The sequence below is a fragment of the Dasypus novemcinctus genome, chromosome 13 (assembly GCF_030445035.2).
Source record: "Dasypus novemcinctus isolate mDasNov1 chromosome 13, mDasNov1.1.hap2, whole genome shotgun sequence".
Classification (NCBI taxonomy): Eukaryota; Metazoa; Chordata; class Mammalia; order Cingulata; family Dasypodidae; genus Dasypus; species Dasypus novemcinctus.
The window spans coordinates 88,082,285-88,108,266 of NC_080685.1; the positions used below are offsets into that span (position 1 = coordinate 88,082,285).

At 45.9% G+C, this 25,982-nt stretch overlaps 1 protein-coding gene across 3 annotated transcripts; it reads right to left on the minus strand.

Annotated features, from left to right (window-relative positions):
* Nucleotides 1-1,677: 1,677 nt before the first annotated feature.
* RABIF (RAB interacting factor) lies at nucleotides 1,678-24,517 on the minus strand. 3 transcript variants are annotated; one of them, XM_004481905.4, is made up of 2 exons: nucleotides 24,288-24,517; nucleotides 1,678-4,254 (listed from the first exon to the last, which is right to left on the minus strand). In XM_004481905.4, exons 1-2 carry the CDS (start codon nucleotides 24,411-24,413, stop codon nucleotides 4,009-4,011), a joined length of 372 nt encoding a protein of 123 aa, XP_004481962.2. In that variant the 5' UTR covers nucleotides 24,414-24,517; the 3' UTR covers nucleotides 1,678-4,008. The 3 variants fall into 3 exon arrangements, with proteins under 3 accessions (XP_004481962.2, XP_058130957.1, XP_058130958.1); XM_058274974.2 differs by lacking the exon at nucleotides 1,678-4,254 and adding an exon at nucleotides 10,734-15,151 and having other exon boundaries at nucleotides 24,288-24,449; XM_058274975.2 differs by lacking the exons at nucleotides 1,678-4,254; nucleotides 24,288-24,517 and adding exons at nucleotides 10,734-15,151; nucleotides 20,290-20,399.
* Between the last annotated feature and the right edge of the window lie 1,465 nt (nucleotides 24,518-25,982).

The following is a 25,982-nucleotide window of genomic DNA, read 5'->3' on the forward strand; positions in this document are numbered from 1 at the left end:
CTAGTCAGTAGCTGAAGTCAGTGGCCAACCATCTTTTTCCTTCCATTTTTTGGAAATGGAGCTTCCAACTTCAGTCGCAGGACAGCTCCTGAGGTGGGTTGTGCCACCAGTGGAGCACAGGCAATTGCCTCCATGGCGTGGAATGCTCTACTCATAAATCTTCTCTGCAGGTGGGCAGTCTCCTCCTTCCATTCTCTCAAGGATGTTGCAGGATGCTCTTCTGGTCTCTTGGAACCCCAAACAGGTGCTTTAGAGAGCTCTGGGTGATTACTAACTGCCCCGTAGCAGGAGCTGACTCTAGAAGCTTCTTGATCTTCTGCCATCCTGCTGGTTGTCTATATATATAAAATGTTTTGTCTTGAGGTCTTACACATTGGCTGTTAGATTTATTCCTAGCTCCCAATTTTCTAGTTCTCTAGTGTCTAGTCTGCTGTTAAGGCCTCTCTCTGAATTCTTACTGTTGGTTATTGGATTTTTAAGATTCTAGAATTCACTTTTTTTTTTTAGTGCCCAGCTGTGTGCTGAATTTCCCAGTCTTGTATATCTTCTTGAACAGCTTGAGAAATTATTGTCTGTGTCTGTTAGCTCCAATATCTCCAGTCACTATGGACCTCTCTCTGTTGCCTATTGTTTTGCTGGGTTTTTCTCATGTCACCTCATGTGCCAAGTTACATTTTATTGTATTCAGGATATTACATTAGCAAAATTGTTTGTAGAAATAATTCAAGGCCTAGGAGAAAGACATCTTCCTCTAGAGAGGGCTTTTTTTTTTTGCTTATGGCTAGAGTTTGGGTGGGAGGAACTGCCAGTCTGGAATCACTGTATTTAATTTCAAGGATTGAGGTAATTGGAAGCTGAGCTACAATCCCGAGACAACCTGTATATTTCCCATTTCTGGTTTATCCTTATTCCTAGAGTGCAGCCCTTTGGGACCTCAACCCAAAGTCAGGAGGTTCACCAGGCTAACCACCTTTGGAAGGCCCTGTCATCCTGCTTCTGGAAGGCTCTCAGAATTGCTGATTGATCAGCCTCTGAACTGCCTTCGGAAAGTTTGGCAAATGCCCACAGGGGAACAGTAGTCCATAACAGTAAACTTACTTCCCAGGAACTCCATTTTTCCAGTAGTCTTGATCTAGTAATTCTTCAAAGTCATGTTAGCTCTCATGCCTTCAAAAGGATTTTTAAAATATTTTGTCCAGCTTTTTCAGTTGTCTTCAGTAGAAGGGTCAGTCCCAATGGCCTACCCACCATGACCAAGAGCTGATGTCTTCTATTAATATGTTAAAATCACCCAGGAAGCCTCACATGTGATGTGGTGGCAACATGTGAAATGGCAATACAGCAGAGTCCACCTTTGATTCTGTTAAGACAGTTTTGTAGAAACAACCAAGCCTTGGTAAAATCAATTGCTTTCCCTCAAAGGAATGCAGTGTTCTATACTCACAGTAGCAAGCATAGGTTACCTTCATCTACTGAGGGCAAATAGCAGTTAACTGACTTACAGAGCAGCTTATCATGTGTAAAGGGAATGAAGAGATGCCTTTATTTTATACTGGACACTAAGTTATTTGTTAAATAGTTGACAGACCTCAAGATAAACCTTAAAGGTCACATTTCAGCTTTCTTCTGATTTTTCAAATTATATATTCTTCTCAAGGACATACAGGAATCTTAATGTCCACTGTTTGAATGCCTTTATTTCTTTCAAATCAAACTGAAAAGGCAGAATAGCAACTCAATGTTTTTGGCTTCTGGAGCAACAATGTTTGGCAATTCCCTCCAAAGGAAATACAAATGACCAATAATTATATAAAAATTTCCTTAGTAATAAAATAAATGCAAATTAAAACAATGAGATTTTAAATTTTCTCCTATTAAACTGATAAAATAATTTTTAATAATAAATACCCAGTGTTAGTAAGGGTTCAGAAACGAGTGCTGCTTTATACTGCTAGAGGAGGCTTAATGTGCACAGCCCTTCTGCGGAAATAGGCGTCAATTCAACAAAGACTTGAAAATGTACATACCCTACAATTTACTTCTAATAATGAATGCCAAGGAAATAATTAAGAATGTGCATACAGATTTAACTACATGGTTTCACATTATGTCATTGTTTATAAGAGTAAGAAATTAGAGGCAACCTAATAGTGGACTGGTTAAAGAAATTACAGTACAGACTACAGTGGAATACTCAAAACAATGGTGTAAGTAGATGGATATCCACTGTTAAAGGAAGATGTTCACCCTATTTTGTTAAATGAATAAAAGGTCACAAAAGAGTACATACAGTAAGATGTCATGTTTGTTTTCTCTTTTAAAAACATACATGCTTATATATATATACATAGAAAAACATCAAGAAGAATACACACCACATTACCTTTGGCAATCTCTGGGTGATAAAAGTATGAATGGCTTTCAAAATTTTTATACTCACTTTGTCTGTATTGAACGTGTATTACTTCTGTGATTAAAAAAATAAAGAAAAAGTTGGAGCCTAACTTAAAAAAATGCTGAGATTTGACTTGCGATGTGCGGGGCCTTATACCCCCTAGAGGCATCTACTTGGTTTTGTTCCTTCTGACCTGAGTGGTTGATTCTGACAGTTGTTTTTCAGCAAGTCCCATAATAATGGACATTTGATCATTTGTCTGGAAAACTCAGTTCTCTGATTTTCTATTAGAGATCATTCAGGCTTCCTGACTGGGGAAGGAAGCCACTTTTCTAGGGGAGATGGATGGTTACAGAACTGTGCCCAAAGTCCTCACTTTACTGGGGAAGCCCTCAGAATGTTTTGGGGTGAAGGGAGGAATCAACCAAAAAAACATATTCAAAGGAATGACTATGGATGGCAAGGTGTCTATTTAGTCCTTATTTCAATTGTAGGCTTCCTGAATCTTAGAGGTAGAGATGACAGGAGGATACTTGAAACCTGGTTGTACAGATTATAAGATGGTGACATTTCAGAATAGAAGGGCTAAACAAGAAATTAATAACATTAAACTGTCAGATCAATCTCATAGCTACAGAAATAGAGGCATGTGAATGGAAAGTTTGTATTCTAGATTGGTGTAGAGATTCTAACTGAACCAAAACTCTCTGGAGACATGCCCCGTAGGTTCAGTATAGGATAGTATCCATTCAGGAAGTCTTTCCTAAGAACCAAGAATGTCACTTGTCCAGATGAGAGAAACCTACAAATGTGCATATAATTTGGCAAAGGCCCATCCCTCAAATATCCAGTACCCTTCACTCTGATTCTAAGAGATCCTGGGAAAACATGGCTGAGTATTCCTTAGAGTGGCTGTCAGGGTTGAAAAGGCTGCTGCAGTGAGGTGCTAAAATAAGAGAAACCACAGCAGGATTTGAAGGGAAGAGGGCTGAGTTCATCGTTACAATAAAATGTCTCTAATGACCTAGAGCAAAGGCTCTCAAACATGGCATTAGAGGTGTGGCCGAAATAATGTGTTTCTGATTAGCTATTTAAATACCAATGTTTATAAGCACTATACCCTTTAAAAGAACAAATTACTAGAGATACAAAGTTAGCCATACAACAAAGTCACTCTCAGACACTTGTATTCACATAAACTTTTTTGAATGAGAGAGGAAAGGGTGGAGTTTCAACAGCACATGAGCATTATCTGTCATGTGTCACTGTGGCTAAAAGGTTGAACACAGCTCTTCTAGAACAAGAAACAAGGGAATCCCTGGGTAACATGGAACCCAGGCAGAACACCAGGGATAAGAACAGATTTGTCCAGTGTTCCAGAACTGGAAGAAAGGGAGATGAGAAAATGTAATGAAGGGCTAAGAGGCATGCGCTGGAGGCTTTAAGGAAGCAGGGTTAACCCTTTGCATGTTTTAGTGGTCATGTCGGTACTCATACTTTTACATTAGTACTGTACTGAGAAGGCAGCAAAACAGTTATACCAGGTTAAATGCCAGTTTTTATGGGGAGTAGCTTTTATAGCTGGAGGTAGAGTTGAAGCCCCCTCCCCTCAGTCACTCATGGGAAACCCGTTCCAAGGCCACGTAGAAACTGTTCTTGTCATCTAGGCAATGCCAGCCAATCGGTCCAATTTCACAGTCTGCGCAGACCAGAAACTTGATGTTGCCCACGTCCTTGGTGAAGCCCACGTTCTCAAAGATGAACATGTCGTCGACCAGCCAGTGTTCTTGGAGGAGATCGCCATCAGGACTGCCGCCATCGGCCAGCGCTGGCTTCTTCCTCATGGAGGGAAGGAACAGCTACAGTGGAAGAGAACATAAAGAGGAGACATCAAAGCTGAGCTGGCCCAGTCACATCATCACATCCCATCTGCTTAGAGTTTACGCTGCTTCCAGCAGCTTCCTGGAATGAAAAAAAGGGGAAAGAACCCTATCATGAAGTTACAGACTAGGATGCTGGGTGGCTCCTCTGTTGTATCTAGTCCATGCCTTGATTCTTAAGAGATGAAGAAAGAGGAGCTGCCTGGTTGCTGTGGTGACTTGGCGTCACTGCTATCCTGACCATGGCCGCCAAGACCCTACATGGCCCTACTCTTCTCCAAGCTCATTATATTCTAGCAACACTGGCCGTCCCGCTCTTCATCAAACAGGATAAGTCTGCTCTCTCTTTGGAGCCTGCACGACTGGCTCCTTGGCATTCAGGTCAATGTAAGCTCATGACGTCTTTTCTAACCAAACAATCTGAATTATCTTCCCATACTTTAAATGTTTCAAATGCAACTTTATTGAGATACAATATAACTGTACACATTTAGAGTGTAAAATCTGATGTATTTTGACATGTATACACTGGTGTATATACCACAATGAAGATAATGAACATATCCATCACCCCCAAAAGTATCCTCGTGGCCCTCCTACTTTATTTTTTAACTATCACGTCACTCTCTGAAATTACCTTATTGATTTATTGACTTACATATTGTATTAGTCAGCCAAGGGCGTGCTGATGCTAAGTACCAGAACTCTGTTGGCTTTTATAAAAGGTATATATTTGAGGTAGAAGATTACAGTCATAAGGCCATAAAGCCTAAGTTACTTCCCTCATCAAAGTCTGTTGCCATGTGTTGGAGCAAGATGACTGCTGGTTAGCATAAGGCTTGCGACTCTCCCAGGGGCTCATTTCTCTCCGGGCTCAGCCATTCTGCTCTCTCCACAAGGTCAGCTGTAGACTATCAGGCTCTCTGGGCTTTGTTTCTCTCTCCAGGGCTTGATTCTTTCAGGGCTCAGCTGTAGACTATCAGGCTCTCTCTCTTCTTAGGACCTCTGCCGTGTCTATGAAGCTGTCTCTATTCTGTGTTCTTCTCCTGTGTGTTTAATTCCTGGCGTTCCAGCATCAAAACTCCAACTCTCTCCTCTGCCACACTGTTTCCTATTGATGTGGCCGAATCAAAGCCTTAATCATAATTTAATCAAGTAGAAGGGAAACTTCTGAATCTAATACTATCTATTATGCCCAAAGGAACAGACCAGTTTATAAACATTATCCAGTATCTATTTTTGGAATCCATAAGAAATAACAAATTGCTCCACATATGTATCATGTTTCTGTCTCCCTCCACTAGAATGTAATCTACTGGAGAGCAGAGAGCATGCCTTTCTCATTCATTACTATATCCCTAGTGCCTAGAACAGAACCTGGTAAAGAGCAAGAACTTAAATATTTTAAAAGAATGAGTATAGGATATTTGGCTTTGGTCTATTCCATCAGTGTTATGAATATACTAAATTTATCATATAAAAAGAACATTAGAAAGGAAAATCTAGTTCTTGAATTTAAACAGTATGCCTAGGATGCTTGTACCCTTCAATTTACACAACTTTCAGATCAAAAGAAAGCTTCTAGCATACACACTGACAACCTCTTTAATTTCTTTTGCATGCCTGGCCTAATCAGTTTTACCTGCCCCAGACTCATGAAAACTACAATGCTAGAAGAGCTTGTTACCTCTCTGCTCCTTATCGTTATGGCTACTGTGAACATACTTATTTCCCAATCCATGATACACTGGTTTTTGCTTTTTTTTTTTTTTGAGGTATGAGGGGCTGAACCTGGAACCTCGTACATGCCAAGCAGGTACTCAACCACTGAGCTACACCCGCTCCCCACAATACACTTCTAATGCACCTCCAAACTCTAATAAAAGAGGCTGGCCTCAGTGTGCTAATTTGGCACTGGCAATCAGAATAAAAATGGGGTGAGGGTGAGGAGGGACATTAGTTCAAGAAAAGATAAATGCTTGGTAGGGATGAGATAAGTCTCTCCCTAAATTGCAGTTAGAAGCCCCCACAGCTGCTAGTGTGCATTAAATACCCTGGAAATTGCACTTCTGAAACCTGAGCCATACTGCAGTCAGGAAGGTATCCCCAATAGGAAGGGGGGGAACATTGATCCAGACCATTTCGACTCCCCATCCTCTAAGAACCTGGCTTATTAGAACAGTTGTCGGGCTATTACCCTTTGCTTTGTCACTTGAGAATTCATCTGAGAACTTCATGAAATATGATAGTCCCTCCTCCTGTTAAGAGTTATATTGTTATACCCTTTTGCCTCATTTGATGTTTATATGTATCCCCAGTGCTTTGTTTCACCCTAAATAAAAATGGAAACAGGCAGAAGCAAAAAGAGGAATCAAAACCCAAGAACCAGGAAACCTGGATTTCAGTCCTAACTGTAATTTTCTGTGTCTCAATTTCCTGAAAAATATTACTGACCTGTCCCTTATATTGTAGGTATGAATAAAGTCATGAAAGGGGAGTAAACTTTAGTGAACTAGTGAAGATACCCAACTGATATTTCAGTGTGCCAAAACAAAGAGAAAGTCAAAGACTACTGTGGCAGTTTGACATTATTGATGGATTCCAAAAGGAAATACTGATTATGTTTGTAAACTGGTCTGCTCCTCTGGGCTAGTGGTACATTAGATTCTATTGGATTCAGAGGTTTCACTCTTAGTCAATTAAATTATGATTAAGACTTTGATTGGGCCACGTCAGTAGGCTGTTGACACAGAGAAAACGGCAAGGCAAAGGATTTAATTCGAGTTTGAATGCTGGAGCCCCGAGTTTGAATGCTGATGTAAACACACAGAGAAGCAGATACTTGACAAAGGACAGAAGGCTCCACTAGACACGGCAGAGGCCCAGGAAGAGGGATGAGCTGTTCACCTGATAGTGTACAGCTGGCCTTGTGGAGAGACCAGAGCAACTGAGCCCTGAGAGGAAGGAACCCCAGGAGAGAGAGGAGACTTATCCTAGCCTAGGGCTGATACTGGAAGATGCTGGGACCATGGAGATTTAAAAGGAAGAAGGAAGCCTGAACCCTTGCAGACGTCAGCAACCATCTTGTTCTACACGTGGTAACAGACTTTGGTGAGGGAAGTAACTTACACTTTATGGCCTGTAACTGTTATGCTTCTACCCCAAATAAATACCCTTTATAAAACCCAACAGAGTTCTGGTACTTTGCATCAGCACCCCTTTGGCTGACTAATACAACTACTATAAGCATTAACCTTCAGGAGTTGCCCAACAAATAGAACCTGCTTTCCTCCCACTGTTCCCATTTGTAGTGTAAAACACCATCTCTGTAGAGTTCTCATTTGATTAGAGATTTAAGGGTATTACTATTGACCATTCAAGGTGTCATAATGGGCTCTGCTCCTCTATTCCTCAACATTCCTGTTTTAAAATTTAGGTCCTGTAAGTCAGAGCCACAAAACTATGTATCTGTTCATGAATCTCAACTTATACATTGCATTGTCAAGGGCAATTACTGGGTCAGGGAACATATGGAATACAATAAGCCTTTCTGGGTAGAATATTAGGGTGGAAATAAAAAACTTAACATCTAATTTGAAGCAGCTAACATAGTTGGTTGGGGGCCAAAGTTGTGGGTTAAATCTCTGCCCAAGTGGGTTACCTCTGCTCGGTTTGGGACCCCAGGTAGTACCATTAATTCTAGACAGCCTTTCTCAGAAATCTATATAACATCACAACTGACTGAGATTCTGTTGATGGCTCAGTGGAATCCCATTTGCTTTTTCAAGAACTGTTAAGGGTATTCTTTTAAAGAGAAAACATTTCCTTATTTTTTTTTTTAAGGAATCACAAACTTTATTTTTTTAACATTTTCTTTTTCATTGTAAAAATATATTTTCATTATAGAAAACTTGGTAAGCATGACCTAATACAGATAAGAATAAAAACTGTTACAGAAAACGTCTGTTAATTTTTTCGTACTTTTCTCCCTTCTGTTGAATACATGTGGTTGTTTAAAAACACATCCACAAATTCTTTGACGATCCTTCCATTAGGGGGTGGAGTCCATGTCCCTCCCCTTGAGCACAGGCAGGCAACTGTGATTGTCTTGATAACTGTAATGGGGTAGAAGTAGAGAAGGCCGTGCAACATTTGCAGGTTGCTCAGGACACTTGCTCTAGGAGCCTTCAGCCACCATGTAAGAAGTGCTGCTACCCTGAGGCCACCATGCAGAGAGACCATGTAAAGGAACCCACTGAAAGACAGAGATACCCCCAAAGTCTGTTCAAGTCCTCAGTGTTTGAATATTCCCAGGCGTTAGACACAGTAAAGAACCTTTCGAGGAGTGGGTGTAGCTCAGTGGTTGAGTGCCTGCTTCCTGGGTTAATCTCTGGTACCTCCTAAAAAAAAAGCAGCTTTCGACATGGCCCTTTGGACTGCCATCACATGAAAGGCCCTGAAGGAGAACTGCTGAATGAAGCCCCAGTCTTCAAATTTGTGAGCCAAACAAAAAACTTATTAAGTCACTGTTTTGGTGTGATTTCCTATGCAGCAAAGGTAACTAGAACAGTACTGCCTTACATGCAGAGATGCATGTTCTGTTCTGATTCCTGGTTTTTAAAATGTAAAGCTGTACTGAGATAATTTTTGGTTCACAATTATGATAAAATATACACAGGGATCCCACCTACCCTTTATCCAGCTTTCCTCCAACGGCAACATTTTGTAAAACTATAGTGTAAAATTACAACCAGGATACTGACATTGATACAATCCACTGTTCCTATTCAGATTCCCCCAGTTTACCCGTACTCACTTGTCTGTGTATTTCTCTATACAATTTTCTCACCTTACATTGTGCATCCACCAACACAGTCAAGCTAGTCAAGATACTGACTTGTAGTTCTGTCATCACAAAATCACTCATGTTATCCTTTTAAAATCTCACTCGCAACTCCCACCCAGCCCTCCCCAGCTGATCCCTATCCTCTGGTACACACTAATGTCTCCATTTCTAAAATTTTATCAGTTCAAAAATGTTATATGTAAGTGGATTCATACAGTATTTAACCTTTTGGGATTGGCTTTTTTCACTCAGCATAATTCCCTGGAGATTTATCCAAGTTTTTGTGTAGCCTAATAGTGCATTCCTTTTTATTGCTGAGTTTTCCACAGTACAGAGGTGTACCATAGTGTGTTTAATCACTCAGCTACTGAAGGACATCTGGGCTGTTTCCAGTTTGGGGCTATTACAAATAAAGCTGTAATGAGCATTCTTGTACAGGTTTTTGTGCGAACCTAAGTTTTCATTTCTCTGGGATAAATGCCTCAGAGTGTAAATGTTGGGTCAAGTGGTAGTTGCAGGCTTAGGTTTTGTAAGAAACTGCCCTTGGTTACTGCCCTCACTCAGGTCCTCTGCTCTCATCTTATCCAAACAGTGCTCTATATTTTCTCTCCCACGACCCAATCTTTCACTGCCCACTCCTGCCACAACCCTGCAAAAGAAAAAAAAAAAACCAAAAAACCCAAACAACTACCTTCCATGACATCATTTCCCTTTTCCTACAGTCTCAAACATTTGGTTGAAAGTTTCCTTTTTCCTTTGGTCTTCACATAAGACACCAAAACAGCCTCCTCAGTGGCTGCTGCCCACTCACTCACACTCAGCACAGGATCTGGAGATGGGAACCAGCATCTTCCTAGCTCCCCAGTGTAGCTCCTAGATTACTTCTACATCCTCCTGTGAACACCTCTGCTCCTTTAAGGTTCATGCTACCAGGAGACTGACCCCACACAGTCACCTGAGATGGCTATAGTCACTCTTCCCTGTCCATGGCTGACTAGCATGTGGCTCAGTCTTTCTTCTTCTTTTTTTTTAGGATGCACCAGGAATTGAACCTGGGACCTCAAGGAAGCAGGTGCTCAACCACTGAGCTACACCCCCCCACCCCCAGTCTTTCTTTTTTCTCTCCCTCAGTCTTTCTTTTGATTCTATATCCCACCCCCATTGTGTTTAGTGTCTACACCCGGGGGATGACCCATCTGCATAGCTCCTCACCTCCTCTATCCTGATCACCTTAACTCCACCCCAGCCTCATTTTTTTGCCACTTTTATCATGCTCCTGTCTCTTGTCATTTTTTATCATATTCTGTGTTCTGGCAAATCGAACCTTTCGGTTCTTTGAACATACCATACTTTAGCTCAGAACTATGAAACATCACACTACTGTTTGCCCTGCCTCTGGCTCACTTAATAATAATTTTCTCTGCCACAAACTTTAGGTAAGACTTTGAGATGTAGATTTACTGAGTTGGAAGGGATGAGCATTTTATATGTGAAACTATTTAAATGAATTCAAAAGAACACAAAACATACGCTGTACAAAAAGTGGAGTAATGGTATCCACTAAACATTCTAGTCCATTCCACCCATGCTAACCCATTATTTACACTAGATTGATAGCTTTTATTCATTAATTTATTTAAATCCAAATATTAATGACAATCCCTTTTAGTGCAGGATGAAAGTGGATAAGACACAGGAGCACACAATCTAGTAGCACAAATAATAAAGAAGAAATTCTGTAAGGTCAACTGAGATTATTGATGGAGAGTGCTTTAAGATTTATTTTATTCACTTTATTCCCCCCCCACCCAGTGTTTGCTCATCTGTCTGTTCATTGTTTGCTCCTGTCTGTTCATTATTTGCTTGGCTTCTCCAGGAGGCACCGGACAGAACCTGGGACCTCCCATGAGAGGGGAGTGTCCAACAGCCTGAGCCACATCCACTCCCCGCAGGCTGTGGTGTCTGCTAGCTTGTGGCCTCTGCTTGTTGCTGCAGGGGCAGAGTCTAGTTCACTGGGGCAGGAGGCAGCAGGAGGAGGTGTCTAGCTTGTTGGTGCATGAGGCGGTGTGTAGCTCCTTGCAGTAGTCTTTAGGCAGTACTGACATTTTGGGCTGGAAAAGTCTTTGTTGTGGGGGACCACATTGCGCATTACAGGATGCTTCACAGCATCTCTGGCTTTACTTACTAGATGCCAGTAGCAACCCACCAATTGGGGCAACCAAAAATATCTCCAGACATTGCCAAAATGTCTTCTGGGGGGCACAGCTGCCTGCTATTGAGAAACACTGCACTGGACTCAAGAACTGTGGACTATAAGATTCAGGGGAGTGGATGTGGCTCAAGCGGTTGAGTGCCTGCTTTCCACATGGAAGGTCCCCAGTTTGGTCCCTGGGGCATCCTAAAAACAAACAAACAGTAAGCAAACAAACAAAAAAACCAACTCAGGGGAGCGGATGTGGCTCAGTGGTTGAGCACTGGCTTCCTACATACAAGGTTCAGGGTTCAATGCCTGGCCCTGGTACCTACACAAAACAAAGCAAATGATTCCGTAAGCACTAGGTCCTAGATCATCTCATGGTACTAAAAAAAAGACTCGTTCTCCAGTTGTTACTGTCTGGAGAAATACTAGGTAATTCCACTGGGTGGAATGAAAGAGAATGCTATGGCCACCTGTGACCTGCGCCTCCTTACACACCCTACATTTCTCCAGCTTTCTCTAATGGCTGGGGGCACACCTTCAGAAACCAGTAATTGTCCTGCTGCAATTGCCTTCATCGTGGTTTCTCTGCAACATTTTGGGTTTATAACAAAAAACAGCTACCCCCACAGCTTGAGAGTTTCACGAAAGGTGTTGGTACCTCTGAAATTTTGAACTGTTGGCTCTGTAAGTACAAGGAGGTGTATTTCCCCCCTGCTTTTCTCTTGAAATATGTGCTAGGGAGCAGGAAGGAGTTGTTACTAGTTCAATCTTCTTGGGTTTTTAATAAAATATCCTATAAACATCATGTCTTCCAAGTTATATTTTTGCTGAAACTATTATTTGTGGAAAGGAAGTAGAAAAAAAAAATTACAACTGAAATCTGGGAGAACGGGGGTTGGATTGAGATGTGCTAGATTCCAGGGAAAGGGGTAGGATTCTTCCTGATACTGAGCAAAAGTGGGTTCTCTTCTCCTGAAGTCTCTTTAAAGCCAATTCCTGAGACACTGGAGTGCTCCTTTTGTTTTATAAAAAAAAAGTGTGAGAGAGTAGAGGGATGGGCTGTGGAGGGTGAGAGAAAAAGAGGGCAGGATTGACTGGCGATGGGCAAATGACATATCATTTGGCCAGAATGTAAGCATAGCCCTTAGGGTTGGTGCGTGCCGGTGCTAGACGAAATATCTAACATGATGTTGCGCACGCTTTTTTGGGGTGGATAGCGCTGTGGCTAGCTTAACTGCGAAGAATTCTCAGACGTATAGCAATAAAGGGGGACGGAGGGTGCACCCAAGCCCTTTACGCCGAGGGAAGCGAACCCGTACCGACGGCTAAAGTCAGAGAGCTTCACAGCAAGCAGCTTCATAGGCGGGATGTACAGTGGGAAGGGGGGTGAGGACGTGGTCGAGATTGAGGAATGGAATCAGAGGTAGCAAGACGTTGGTAATGGATTTGAACAAATGAGGAAAATACACTGTCAGCATAATCTTTGGCAAGGCGGATGATTCGTCGAATGGCCCAAGGACCAACGGTGAGACCTAGGATGATGCGCAGAACTGGGGTTAGTAACGGGAGGAGATAGGGGAGGAGGGGCTGCAGAAAGCCCCAGGAACCAGCAGTTTGGGCTCGTTCAAGTCGGCGTTGGTTGAGACCTTTTTCAAGTTCTTTTAAGCTGGAGTCTACTAAACCGGTATAGTTGGCATAGACACAGCATTCTTCTCCCAGAGCTGCACATAGGCCACCTTCTTTGAGGAGGAGGAGGTCAAGGCCTCGGCGGTTTTGCAGGACAACTTCTGAAAGGGAATTGAGGGAGTCTCTAAGATATTTGACTGCATCTCGGAGGTAGATGATATCAGAGTCTACTGCTTGTCTGAGGTTTTGGAGGGCGGAGGCTTGTGTGGCTAGGGCTGCAACACCAGTGGCAGCTCCAGCTGTAGCTAGGAGGGAAGTGACAGTGAGTACAGCAGTAATAGGTTCGCGTTTGTGGAGGTAAATAGCTTCTTGAGTGTGATCAAAGGCTTCAAAGAAATGTAGAGGAGTGTGATAGACGACTCGAGGCGTGAGGAGGATGAGAGCACACGTTTCTTTGGTCTTGTTAAGTGTGGCAACAGATAAGCATGGGGTAAGTCCGGTGGAAGAGCAAAGCCATTGGGTGGTGTTTAGAGGAACTAAGTATTTGGCAGAGATGTTTGGGGAGGCATAGTTGGCACAGGCAGTAAGGCTAGGAGTGTGGGAAGAACGGGGGTGAATGCATAAACCTTTGGAAGAGATGTGCGTAAAAGTGAGTGGGACATGAGTAGATTGATTCCAATTGCAGGAAGAGGGGGAATCGTCGGTGGAGGAAGTAAAGAGTGGTGAAGGGATAGCAAGTGGATCATAGAGGGGGAGGCTGGGGGAAAGACACAACCAGCAAGAGTGAGTGAGGTTGGGGTGGGAGGCATTGAGAGAGGAATAGGAGGCGTTTAGGAGTTTGAAGTAGGGACTAGAGGGGATGAGAGGATGTGGTTGTATACCTGAAGCGGGGGGGGAAGTGGGGCTTGTAGAAGGGACGACGGCGGCCGAGGTGGAAGAGATTTTGAGGGGAGTAGATGAGGACGGAAGAAGGTGAACAGTGGGTGAGGGAGGAGGGTTAAGGATGTGGTTGGGACCAATAGCAGAGGGTGGGGCGGAGACAACACGCTTTTGGATTTCAAACAAAGCGCCACGATCATAGTTGCTCATATACAACCGGAGTCCATAGGGGCGAGCGGCCAGCCATGTATCGTCGTTTGGGTTTTTTACTGTCAGCGAAATGAAGTCCCAACGGGAATTGTTGGCTACTTGGAGAGAGAGATACGGGTCTCTGTTGGGGGCGCCGGACCATCCATGGGCCATGGTCACACATCCCCAAGAGGGACAGTAGAAGTGTGATGGGTCATGACAACCTCGAGCACTAGCAGGACAGATGTAAAAACCAGACACAGGGTTAAATTGAGGGCCAAGGAGACGATTGTTTCGAGAAAGCAGGCATGCTGTATTCCCGCCTCGACAGGATGAGGAATGGTGGAAGCCTACTTTTGCTTTTTTGATGTTACTCACTTGGCATTCGGGACGGAAGGAAATTCCAGCAAGAGGGCAGACGTGCGTGAAAAAGGAGGGAGCGACACTAGTAACATTATAAGCGAGAACACGTTTTTCTGGAAATGTCTGCAGGGTCCAGTTGAATGGCTGATGGGAGGAGGAGCTTTGGGCAGAGGAGGCTAGAGACAACATGAGAATGAGGAGATGGATGAGGTAGGGGAGGGTAGGGGAACAGGAGGCGGGGGTATGAACAGAGCGGGCTCGTCGGAGGAGTTGGAGAACTTGGCGTTCGATGGGGTCATCATCTTCAAGGGAAAGACGGCTTAGGCGGCGGGCAAAGAAACGTTGTCGACGTCGTTCGCGGCGAGAAAGAGCTGGTGTGGTTCCCATGGACGACAGTGTCGGAGAGGTAGACTCGGGTGAATTTACCTGGGGGCGTATAGTGGTCATGGGAGAAGGACGACGAGAGAGGTGAAAATGCCAATTAAAAGTAGAAAGGCGACAGCGAGGAGGAGGCGTTGACGGAGGTTCCAATCTGTTGGGGCTGTAGCTGCGAGGCAAACAGCTGAGAAGATTGTTAAGAAAATGAAAATTACAAGAAAGAAGCAGAGTAAGAGTGGGTGCGAGGGGAGCTTGAGGAGCATCTGCACTGAGAGTTCTTTTCTGATGAACTATAAAGCACGTTTTGGTGAAGGTCAGGCACTTGTCAACGGCGGGTTGCGGAGGTAGCAAAGGCTTTTCTTGTGGAGTATGCAGAGTTGGGTCCTTTGAGAGATCTGTAATGACAAAAGAAGGAGAAGAGAGCCCTCATAGAGGAGGGGCAATCAGCAGAAAGAAACTCGGAGAGAGCACTTATTTAAATATAAGCATTTCAGGGAGGGGCTGGTTGGTGCTGAATTTGAGCGAATGGGGCGACATCTGGGCTTCTGCTGTCAATGTTGTCTCTCACGGAGGGCATAGGGTACTTATCATTAAGGGGAACCTTGGGGTCGGTGGCAGGCCTGATATAGCGCCCAGGAACCCAGAGTGGTTGTGGCTCAGAGTCTGGGAAGATACAAGCAAAACCTCTCCCCTGTGCTAGCAAGGGAGCCGGGTCCTGCCAAAGATTTGTGGCAGGGTCTTTCTAGTGAACAAGAGGGACTTGCGAGGGTTGCCACATGGGTCCCCAATATTTGTGGGTTGGGGAAAGTCCCTTGTCATCAAAGGTCAGGAGATTGTGATGAATAAGGCAGGCAGTGATGACGTCAGCAGGGGCTTTATGGGGGGAGGAAGCTCTTTCTTTTTGAATGAGTAGCTTGAGCTGTTGGTGAGTGCGCTCAACAATTCCTTGCCCTTGTGGATTGTAGGGGATGCCAAAATGGTGTGTGATGTGGTACATTTGTACGAAGCTGGCAAAGGTGGCACTGCGATAGGCTGGTCCATTGTCGGTTTTGAGATCCCAGGGAATTCCCATGAATAGAATGGCTTGTCGGAGTGCTTTGATGCAATGTTTAGCGCTCTCTCCTGTGAGGGGCACGGCGTAGCACAGGTGCGAGAAAGTATCAACTGCAACATGAAGATACTTAAGGCGTCCAAAGGCGCTAACGTGTGTGACGTCAAGTTGCCAGCGGGAGTTAGGCCGTAGGCCGCAGGGATTAGCTCCGCGAGGCTGCAAGGGTCCAAGAGGCAGCAAAGGTGCACATGTTTGGCAGGAGCGCACAAGATGTTTACATGTTTCAATGGGGAGGTCTGGGAAGAGCTTTTGAATGGATCGCGCTGAGAAGTGGAATTGAGAGTGTAGGAGCTTAGCTTGGTTGACAAAGTCTCCCAGTCTTGTTTTGTCAGTGAGGTTTTCTTGAATGGCAACTGGGCATACATGGCGGCCGGATGCTAAAGCGTCGGCGAGGGCATTTCCTTGAGCTAGCGGTCCTGGCAGGCCAGAGTGACTTCTGATATGAGCAATGAACCAGGGTTGTTGCCTTTCTTCAAGCAGTCGCTGTACAAAAGCGAGTGCTTGGTCAATAGTTAAGTCACTGGGTAGGAAAGTAGCAAGCGGGAGGCTGCGACACACTTGTAAAGTGTATAAGCTGTCTGTGAAGATGTTAAGAGGCTGGTCCGGGTAGAGATTGAGGACTGCGGTGACAGCTAAAAGTTCACCTGTTTGGACAGAAAAGTCATTAGCAAACACCAATTGTCGTGGCTTAGGTTCTCTTGGCGTATATATGACAGCAGCGAATGTCTTTTTTGAAGCATCGGTGAAAGCAGTGATGGCAAAAGGAATTGGCTTTCTTGCGGGCAGCGGATGGAACGGGTTGGAAAATGCTAATTGAGATACCCCTTGTAGTAGTGGATGATGCGGATAGTGATTGTCAAAAGAGCCACGAAAGAATTTTATTAGGCCTTGCATTTGGGCATTATTCATGATGAGAGAGGTAACTTCTTTTGCATCAAAGGGCCAAACGATGGTGTGTGGCGGGACGCCGTACGTTTGTATGGAGAGAAGTACTAAGTCAGTGGCTAATGTGATCCAAGCCCTTGTAAATGGGCAGATTTTTGGGAGTTTACTTTTTGACGTGTGTAGAAAAAGAAGAGGACCATCTTGCCATAGGAGACTCGTTGGGGTGACTGGTGTTGGCAAAACTAAGGCAAGGATTGGGAGATCGGGAGAGAATCGCTCTAGGCGGCATTGCTGGAGTGCAGCATTTACTTGTTGGATGGCTTCTTTGGCAGCTGGGGTGATGGTGATGGGGCGAACGACTGCAGCGGATGGACTGCACTTAGTCTGCAGGAGCTCGAAAAGGGGTTGCATCTGCGCTGTTGTGATGGGGAGTGCTGATCGAAGCCAACTGATTTGTCCGCAAAGCCGTTGGAGCTCAGTCAGCGTCATGTGATCAGAAACATGGATTTGCGGGCTGGTGGGCCGAATATATTGATGAAAATGAAAGCCTAAGAACTGGAAAGGTGGCTGGGGGTTGACTTTGTCAGGTTGCACTATTAATCCAAGACTTGAAAGGTTTGTCGTAACTGCAGAGAGTAAATCATTGAGAAGTGTGTTAGAACTTGCTGCTAAAAGGAGGTCATCCATATAGTGGATGATGTATGTGTGCTCTGGATGGAACTTAGAGCGTAGCGGCTCAATGGCATGATTGACATAGAGCTGACATATAGTTGGACTGTTCCGCATGCCTTGTGGTAGTACTCGCCATTGGAATCGGAGTGCTGCTCCTTGATTGTTGGTACACGGGACTGTAAACGCAAATCGTGGACAGTCTCGCGGGTGAAGAGGAATGGAGAAAAAGCAGTCTTTGATGTCAATGGTGGCTGCATAAAAATGCTGAGGGACTGCAGTGGGATGCGGGCAACCAGGCTGAGGTGATCCCATTGGCTTAATATGTTTGTTAATTTCTCGAAGGTCATGAAGGAGGCGGAACTTGCTCGTGTTCTTTTTACTGATGACGAAGACTGGCGAATTGTAGGGACTGGTAGATGGCTCAATATGCCCTGCTTGTAGCTGTTCTTCGACGAGGGCAGAGAGAGCTTGCAGTTTATGAGTTGGCAAGGGCCACTGCTCGACCCAGATGGGCTCCTCTGTGTCCCATTCCAGAGGGATAGGGTCAGGTCTTGAGATGGGAGCAGTGGCCCCTATAAGGGGGGGGGCGGCGCAGCTATGAAGGCTTCTGTGGTGATTCGAGCTTTTAGCTGGCTGAGTACATCTCTTCCCCACAGGATGGTTTGGACTGAAGAAAGGACGAGTGGAAGAATCTGGCCTTCGTGACCTTCTCGGTCGCTCCAATGCAGAGGCTGGGAGGTTTTCCAGGAGGTAGCAGCTCCCGTGGCGCCGATGACTTGAGGGCCGGTTTCGAGGGGCCAATGATTGAAGGCGGCGATTTCAAAGGGAATACAAGAGATTTCAGCACCAGAGTCTAAGAGCCCTTCGAGCCATTGTCCGTTTATTTTAAGCTCTAAGGAAGGTTTTTGGTGATGTTTGATAGGCATTGTCCACATTAAGGTTTTGGAGCTCTCTGGAGGGACTCTTGGGGGAGGGGCTGAGGCCTGCCCCGCTGGAAGTTTAAAGGCTGGGAGATACGTTGCGATGAGCGGCAATCGCGGGCCCAGTGATACCCCTTGCCACAGCGCGGGCATGGTGTGGGGGGGCCTCTTGGTCTGTGCAGTGCTACGGCAGGGCGGGGAGCTGCCTGTTGAGGGCACTCGCGGACAAAATGACCGGGCTGACCGCATCGAAAGCAGGCAGAAGTGGAGGCAGATGACACAGCCATGGCGGAAGCGAAGGCAGCAGTAAGTGCTTTAGTCTGTGGGTCAATATCTCGACAAGCCAATACCCATTCATGTATTGGCTTATCACGGATAGGAAGAATAACGGCCTGGAAGGGTGCAAGGCACCCATCGAGAATGAGTTCTTTTGCTAACACAAACTGAGCATCTTCGTTAGTAATTTTCCGCTGGCATGCTTCTAAAACGCGTGCGACAAATGCTGGAAAGGTTTCTTGCGAGTCTTGAAGCATTTGCGTAAATTTGGTGGACTGCTTGGTAGAAACTAAAGAGAACGATCGCTGGACAAGAGCTTTTACTCGGTGCCAAAACCCTGGATCTATGTTTATATAAGAACGAGGGTCAGCATAGTTGTTAATTCCTGTGTAGGCGTCAGCTGGATCTTGGATACCCGCCTGGACATTTTCTACCACTTGCTTATCAACAGCTACTTGATAGTAAGCACGCCATTCAAGGAACTGGCCTGGCGGAAGGATGGAACGGGCTAGAGAAATCCAGTCATAAGGAAGAGCAAGTTGAACCCCTAACTCTTCTATTAATTGTTGGACATATGGGCTACCTATGCCGTCTTCTTTAACAGCTTTGCGAAGAGTTTTAACTTCTTCGGCTGTGAAGGGAAGCCAAGTCTGAGGGCGTTGCTGCGTGGGCAGAGGGTTGAGCGGGTATAGCTGGGGGGTGGGAGAATGTGCTTCGCTAGAAGCAGGTGGGGAGCTGCTGCCATACGGTGGTGGCGAGGGATGAACGGTAGCGGAAAACAGATGAGAGAATGATGGCTTAGCAGCGTCAAGGCGGCAACAAACTGGCGGCGGGATATTTTTGGGCGCTGGACAAGATGGCGGAGCGGCGACGTCACTTTTAGGCGCCTGCCAAGATGGCGATGTAGTTACGTCATTTTTGGGCGCCGGCCAAGATGGCGGCGAAGTCACGTCATTTCCGGGGGCCGGCCAAGATGGCGGCGAAGTCACGTCATTTCCGGGGGCCGGCCAAGATGGCGGCGACATTATGTCCGGGGCAGGGCCGGAAGATGACGAGACAGGGAGGGGCGGGTAAAGGTGAGAGGAGGCGCCTTTGTTCCCGCCGGCGGGCTCGGACATAGGTGAAGAAGAAGCCGGAAGTGCGCCATTTTGGGCAGAGGTGGAAGAAAAAGGAGAAAGTCCGCTATTTTGAGGAGCTACTGAAGCGGCTTCTGCGGGCCGTGGGGAGCGCGGGCGGGGAGGTTCGTGCTCGAGAGCGGCGGCGAGCTGGTCAGACAGAGAATTTGGGTCGCCAGGATCATCGGGCTCATAGTCATTGGGTTGCTTAACTGATTTGTCTCGGATGGCTTCTGACGGTGCACCAAGGAGACAGGCGCGTATGGCTACTAGAGCAGGCAGCAGGCCGTGCGGAAAAGACCGCTTTTCATGCTCTATGGCGGAGGTGACTCGATCTATGAGTCGAGAGTATGTGTCTGGGCTCCAGAGCTGGCAGGTGGCGAGCCACGGATTAAGAGGGAGTATCAGGTCCCAATATTTTTGGAGCTGTTTTAGGGAAACGCGGACTCCATTGGAATCAAGAAGGGCGGCTAAAAGCCAAACCTGAGGGGTATGGTGTGAGGAGAGAGAGGTGCCCATAGTGGGAGAAGAAAAGACGGCGATGGGGTCCCTACCTGGAGAGCTGAAATGGTCGCCAGTAGACAGCAGCAGCAGCAGCAGAGAGGGGCCGGAGGGCGGTGGAAGGAAAGGATCCCGGACGAGCCCCCTGCTGAGAGTTGCTATTCCAAGTTAGCAACCCCTGCTGTGGGCTGCTACTCTAAGTTAGCAACCTACGAGGACCGGGCGGGCTTCCACGGCTCGGCGGTGAGCCCCTAGGCCAACGCGTAGGACTAGGTTCTCCAGGCGTGGGGGACACGCGGTAAAAACCACGGAGACAGCCTGTGAGAATGAGCTAGTCTAATTTATTGCGGAAATACACTTGATTATATAAGGTCGGGTCAAGGGAGGGGTAAGAATTGGGGCGGGTAAACTACGGGGCGGTAGTGGATAGGCGGAACTGTGCAGGCAGCTATGAAGTAGGCGGTGATTAAGAAAGGGGGCAGATTATGAGTTGGCTAAGTGGACGGGACTGGCGGGAAGGATAGCAACGGCTGGAAAAGGGAGATAACAAAGGCTAGGAGGAGGGGTGAAGGGAGGCAGCAACACTGGAGTTTCAGAGAGAGTTTATTTGGTTGCGGAAGCAACAGAGCACACTGGCCTCATGGTCCCAAACTGCCTCTCTGATCTGCAGAAATTCTAATGTTAATACCACCAGGGTGCCAGCGAATAACAGGCGGAGCCCAACACAGAATGCTTCATTACTAAACACTCATGGGCTTAACAGGACGGGGGGACCAGGAAGAGGCACAGAAATAACAGTCGTTACCAGAGATCAAGGTTCTGGGAAAAGGGGTGTATAGAACAAAGGTCTTTTACAAGGTTTTTCATACGGATAGTAAGCAGAATGGGGTGGAGTGGTTACCATCCTAATAGTAAAGCATACACAAAGGTGAGTTCAATTAAAAATTACCATCACAATAATAAGCATAAACCAGGGTAAGCCTAATCCATAAACAAGGGTAAAATCAATCTAGACTTACCATCACAAAGGTAAACATACACAAGGGTGAGATCATTCTCGTTATTTCAGTAATTTCAGATATTAACCTTTTGCTATTTTACAATATAAAGACATCCATATAATGATTTTGTAATAATTATTTGTTAATTCTGAACCCTTGGCAACAGTCCTTCCCACAGTCCTTTCTCAAGAAATATGAAATTTCCAGAAATACTGAAGCCACAGTGAGGCAGGTTAGTATAGTGAAAGGGGAAAGGTGGCTGGCATGGCAGACCACATGGCCGTGAGACCTGTGCCCAGAAACCTCCTGAGAAGGCTGCCAGAAAGACATGGGAGATGCTGGCCATGAGAACCTCATCTGGAATGAGAGAGAATGCCCTGGATAGCCTCAAAAGGCCTCACTCTTGGACTCTGAGAACTGACAGGTGGGACAACCAATCAGAACAGAAAACAGCTGGGGCCCCGTCCCCCAAATCATGAAGGGGTAGGAAGAAAGACTTTAAAAAACCCTGACCTAGGAAGCGGATGTGGCTCAAGTGATTGGACTACAGTCTGCCATATGGGAGGTCCAGGGTTTGATTCCCAGGGCCTCCTGGTGAGGGCGAGCTGGCCCAGAGGCTGGTGCAGCAAGATGATGCGACAAAAAGAGACAAGGAGGAGAGACAGCAGACCAGGGAGCTGAGGTGGCACAAGAGATTGAGTACCTTTCTCCCACTCCAGAAAGTCTCAGGATGGGTTCCTGGTGTCGCGAAAACATATGACAATCAGACTTTTCTTGTTTTCTTGTTTCTTAATAAACTCTTTACTCCCTTGCCAACCCTAGGCATATCCTTAAGTTCTTTCATGTGACATAAACCAAGAACCCAGAAGCCCAGAAACCAGAGCCATCCTGTAACAATGGTATAAACAAATAAAGCCTTTATCTTTTTAAAAAAGAAGAAAAAAATAAAACATATAAAAATAATTTCTGGGACCTTTCTAGATGAGAGGTCATTTTGTTAGTTGAGAAATTAATTTTGGCATGATTGGCTTATAATAAAATATACCAAATAAGAATTAAAATTAAAAAAATAAACTCTAAACTTCTTTAAGGAGTCTCAATTTCTGCCTGTTTAGAAAAGCAGAGAAAGGAAAGGGGGATAGGAACTAAAATATATTATTTACTGTATGCAATGCACAGTGCTGAGTGCACAGAAATACTTTCCTAAATGAGGAAACTGAAGCTCATGGAAATTAGGTACTCTCCCAATATTAATGGATGATAGGCCAGAATTCAATTTCATGTATGTTTTAGTTGCAAGATCCATGCTAATTTTGCCACACCAAAATGCCATTAACTTAGTAAAACAAATCGAAAACTCTACTCCCAATCTTAAAACAAACTGAAAACTCTACTTCCAATTCTTGGAGCCTAATCAAGAGGACAGGGGCAGCTCCACCAAACTCTAGACTAAGAGTCATCAAAATCTGGACAAAACAATGAAGACACTGATACCTTCTTCTTCCATTGATTAAAAAAGGCTTTGCTTTTGGAGGCAAGGGGTGCTTCTTGCTCCCATATTGGACATTACACTTTATCTGTTCAATCACTAAATAACAGAATGATCTGCCATAGTTTTAGTAATCTTGAGTGATAGAATACGCATATCGAGGCAGGTTAACATAGGGAAAAGGGAAGGAAACACAGCTGGGACCAGGCAGAGAACATGAGACTCTGCCTGGAACCCCCCTGAGGGAAGGCTGCTACTTAAAACAAAGCAGGAAAGACACTGGCTGAGACCCGGGTACTACGTCCCTTTCGGACCCAGGAAATAACTCTAAACAGGCTCCACTGTCGGTTCCAGATAACTCCAAGCCAGAGGCCTCATCGTTCGTCCTTGAGAGCTAACAATGGGGCTCAAAAGGCAAGCACTCAGAACAGCAAATAACTGGGGCTCTCCTCACATTAGGAAAAAGGAGGAGGAAAAGCTTTTAAAAAGGTCCGGGGGGGGGGGTAGGGGTTAGGGGGGTGCATGCAATCTCTCACCCTATAGCATGCCCAAGCCTGGGGCTGTTTACATTTTTTCTTATTTCTTAATTCTTTACTCCCTAGCCTACCCTATGGCATGCCCTTAAATTCCTTTCTGCAACATGGCCAAGAACCTAGACGCCCAGAACCAGAGAATTCTGCTAACAGTATGATTGATATGTAATTATTCTTTGCGCTTACCTGAGGAGATGTTACTTTAATAAAAAACTCCCCCACCCTCCCCCCCCAAATGCCAACTTTCTCACTGGGGTAGTGGTGGTAAGAAAGGTATTAAAAATCCTAACTTGGAGTGAGTCTCCCTTCAAATTTTATTGCAAGGACTTCAGATTTCTATTTCACCTGAAATATGGTCCATGCAGCAAATCTTGCATTCCAGAACACTGGTAATGTATTTAGGTTATAGGAGTTACTTTGTCATATTCCCTACAACAAATTTGTTTCTAGAGCTCCGGTGTGGAGCAGATACGCGCCTGTCGGAAATGAGACGGTGAATTAAGGACTGATGGGTGAGGTCTGATGTGGGATACAAATCAAATTATACTCAAGCGCCATTCTGGCAATTCGATGTACGGAGCTGAAGGATATAGGAAACCGCTGGCTCAGGACCATTCCTTCCACTTTCATGCAGGGAAACTGAGCCTTAAAGTGTGGCAAGGGGCCCGCAGGACCCGTTCTCCGGACCGGCGTTCCTTGGCCCTGGGGGGCGGTACCGAGAAGTGGGAAGTCGAAAGCCAGGTAGATGTGCACAGAGAAAGGTTCTCCGCTGCAAAAGGCTTCTGGGGTCCACCAGCCTGGAACCGGCGACCAGGAAGAGGCGCCCAGCACTCGCCGCGCCAAGCTGGAGCGGATCCCCGCAGTTCACAGCCTGAAGGGGCGGAGCCTAGAGCCGCGAGGGGCGTGGCTTAGGAGCCGCGTAAATTGGGGTGCGGCTCTGGAAACTGAGGAACGGGAAGTAAGACCCTGCCTCGGCGCCTCGGGGATAGACGGTGCGGAAGGTAAAGGCCTCTAATCTGCCTTCCTACCTGTCGGCGAGAGAAGAGAGCAGTTCCTGGTTGCAGCACCCGGGAGCCACAACGTTGGCACAGCACCGCCTTCCGGTTTCGGCCCTCCGCTGACACTAATTCGTTCAGCTGCTCCCCTGGTTCCATTGCCGCGACCGCCACAGCTTTCTCGGCCACTACTGCGCAGGCGCTGTCTTCTGCTCGCTCTTTCTTAACTGCGCTGGCGCGGCTGGCCAGAGGCGGGGCGGGGAGAGGACGATCACTCCCACTCTGCGCAGGCGCCCACCGCGCGTGACTAATGCGCAAGCGCTCTCGCCCATTGCCTGACTAGAGTGGCTTTGTGACAGTATCACCCCCTGGGACCCTTGGCAAATCCTTTCTCCCTTGCCCATCTGGCCTCTGGGCTACCTTAATATCAAGACCTGGCTAAATAAGTCACTAAAAATGACCTTAGCTCTTTCGTTATTTGGCTGAAAAATTTAATCTCATTAATGAATGGCGACAATATCATGTGCAATGTGACTGACGCGAATCTAGGGCAGATCAAAATCAAGTTTTGGCTATGTCACATTCTTCTGAGACTACAAAGGAGGACATGTCCCTTTTAAGTGTTGGAAAAGGATACCTGGAAGCATTGTTGGTTTCAGGACTGATCATCATAACTGAATTCTCAAAGCATCATCATATTGAAGCACTTTTTAAAAAAAGATTTACACCCCTCTCCCCCCTATGTTTGCACTTGCTGTATGCTCTCTGTGTCTGTTCGTTGTGTGCTTGTCTTTTTAGGAGGCATTGGGAACTGAACCTGGGATCTCCTGTTTGGGAGGGAGGCACCTAATTGCTTGAGCCACCTCTGTTTCCGGCTTGTTGTGTCTCTCATTGTGTTTTCCTCCTTGTGTCTCTTCATTGTATCTTTTTGTTGCATTAGCTTCCTGCACCAGCCCATCATGCCAGCTTGCCACCTTTATTTATTAACTCCCCCTCCCCATTGTCTGCTCTCTGTGTCCATTCACTGTGTTCTTCTGTGTCTGCTTGTATTCTCATTAGGCAGCTCTGGGAACCGATCCTGGGACCTTCTGGAATGGGGGAGAGGGATCATTCTCTTGCACCACCTCAGCTCCCTGATTTGCTGCATCTCTTATTGTCTCTCCTGTGTCTCTTTGTTGCGTCATCTTGCTGCATCAGCTCTCTGCGTGGGCCAGCACTTGTGTGCAGGGCAGTAGCCTGTACAGGCCAGCACTCCCCATGGGCCAGCTTGCCTTCACCAGGAGGCCCTGGGCATTGAACCCTGGACCTCCTATATGGTAGACAGGAGCCAACTGCTTAAGTATCTACTTCGCAGCTCACTGTCTTGCTCATCTTCTTTAGGAGGCACTGGGAACTGAACCGGGACCGCCCATGTGGTAGGTGGGCATCCAACTGCTTGAGTCACATTCGCTTCCCTTGAAGCACTTTAGAAGCTCACTTAGTAAGTCACAATTACCTTATGGGGTTGGCAATCTTATCCCCCAGTGAACAATAAAGAAGGTAAAGATCAGAAAGTTTACTTTCCAAGGTCCAAAGATTCCGGCCCTACTTTTTTTTTTTAAGAAAAGATTTGCCCTCCCTTGTGGCTTGTTTTGCTATCTTTTCTCTATGTCCATTCACTGTGCATTTTTCTGTGTCTGCTTGTCTCCCTTTGTTGCATCATCTTGCTGTGTCAGCTCACCACAGCAT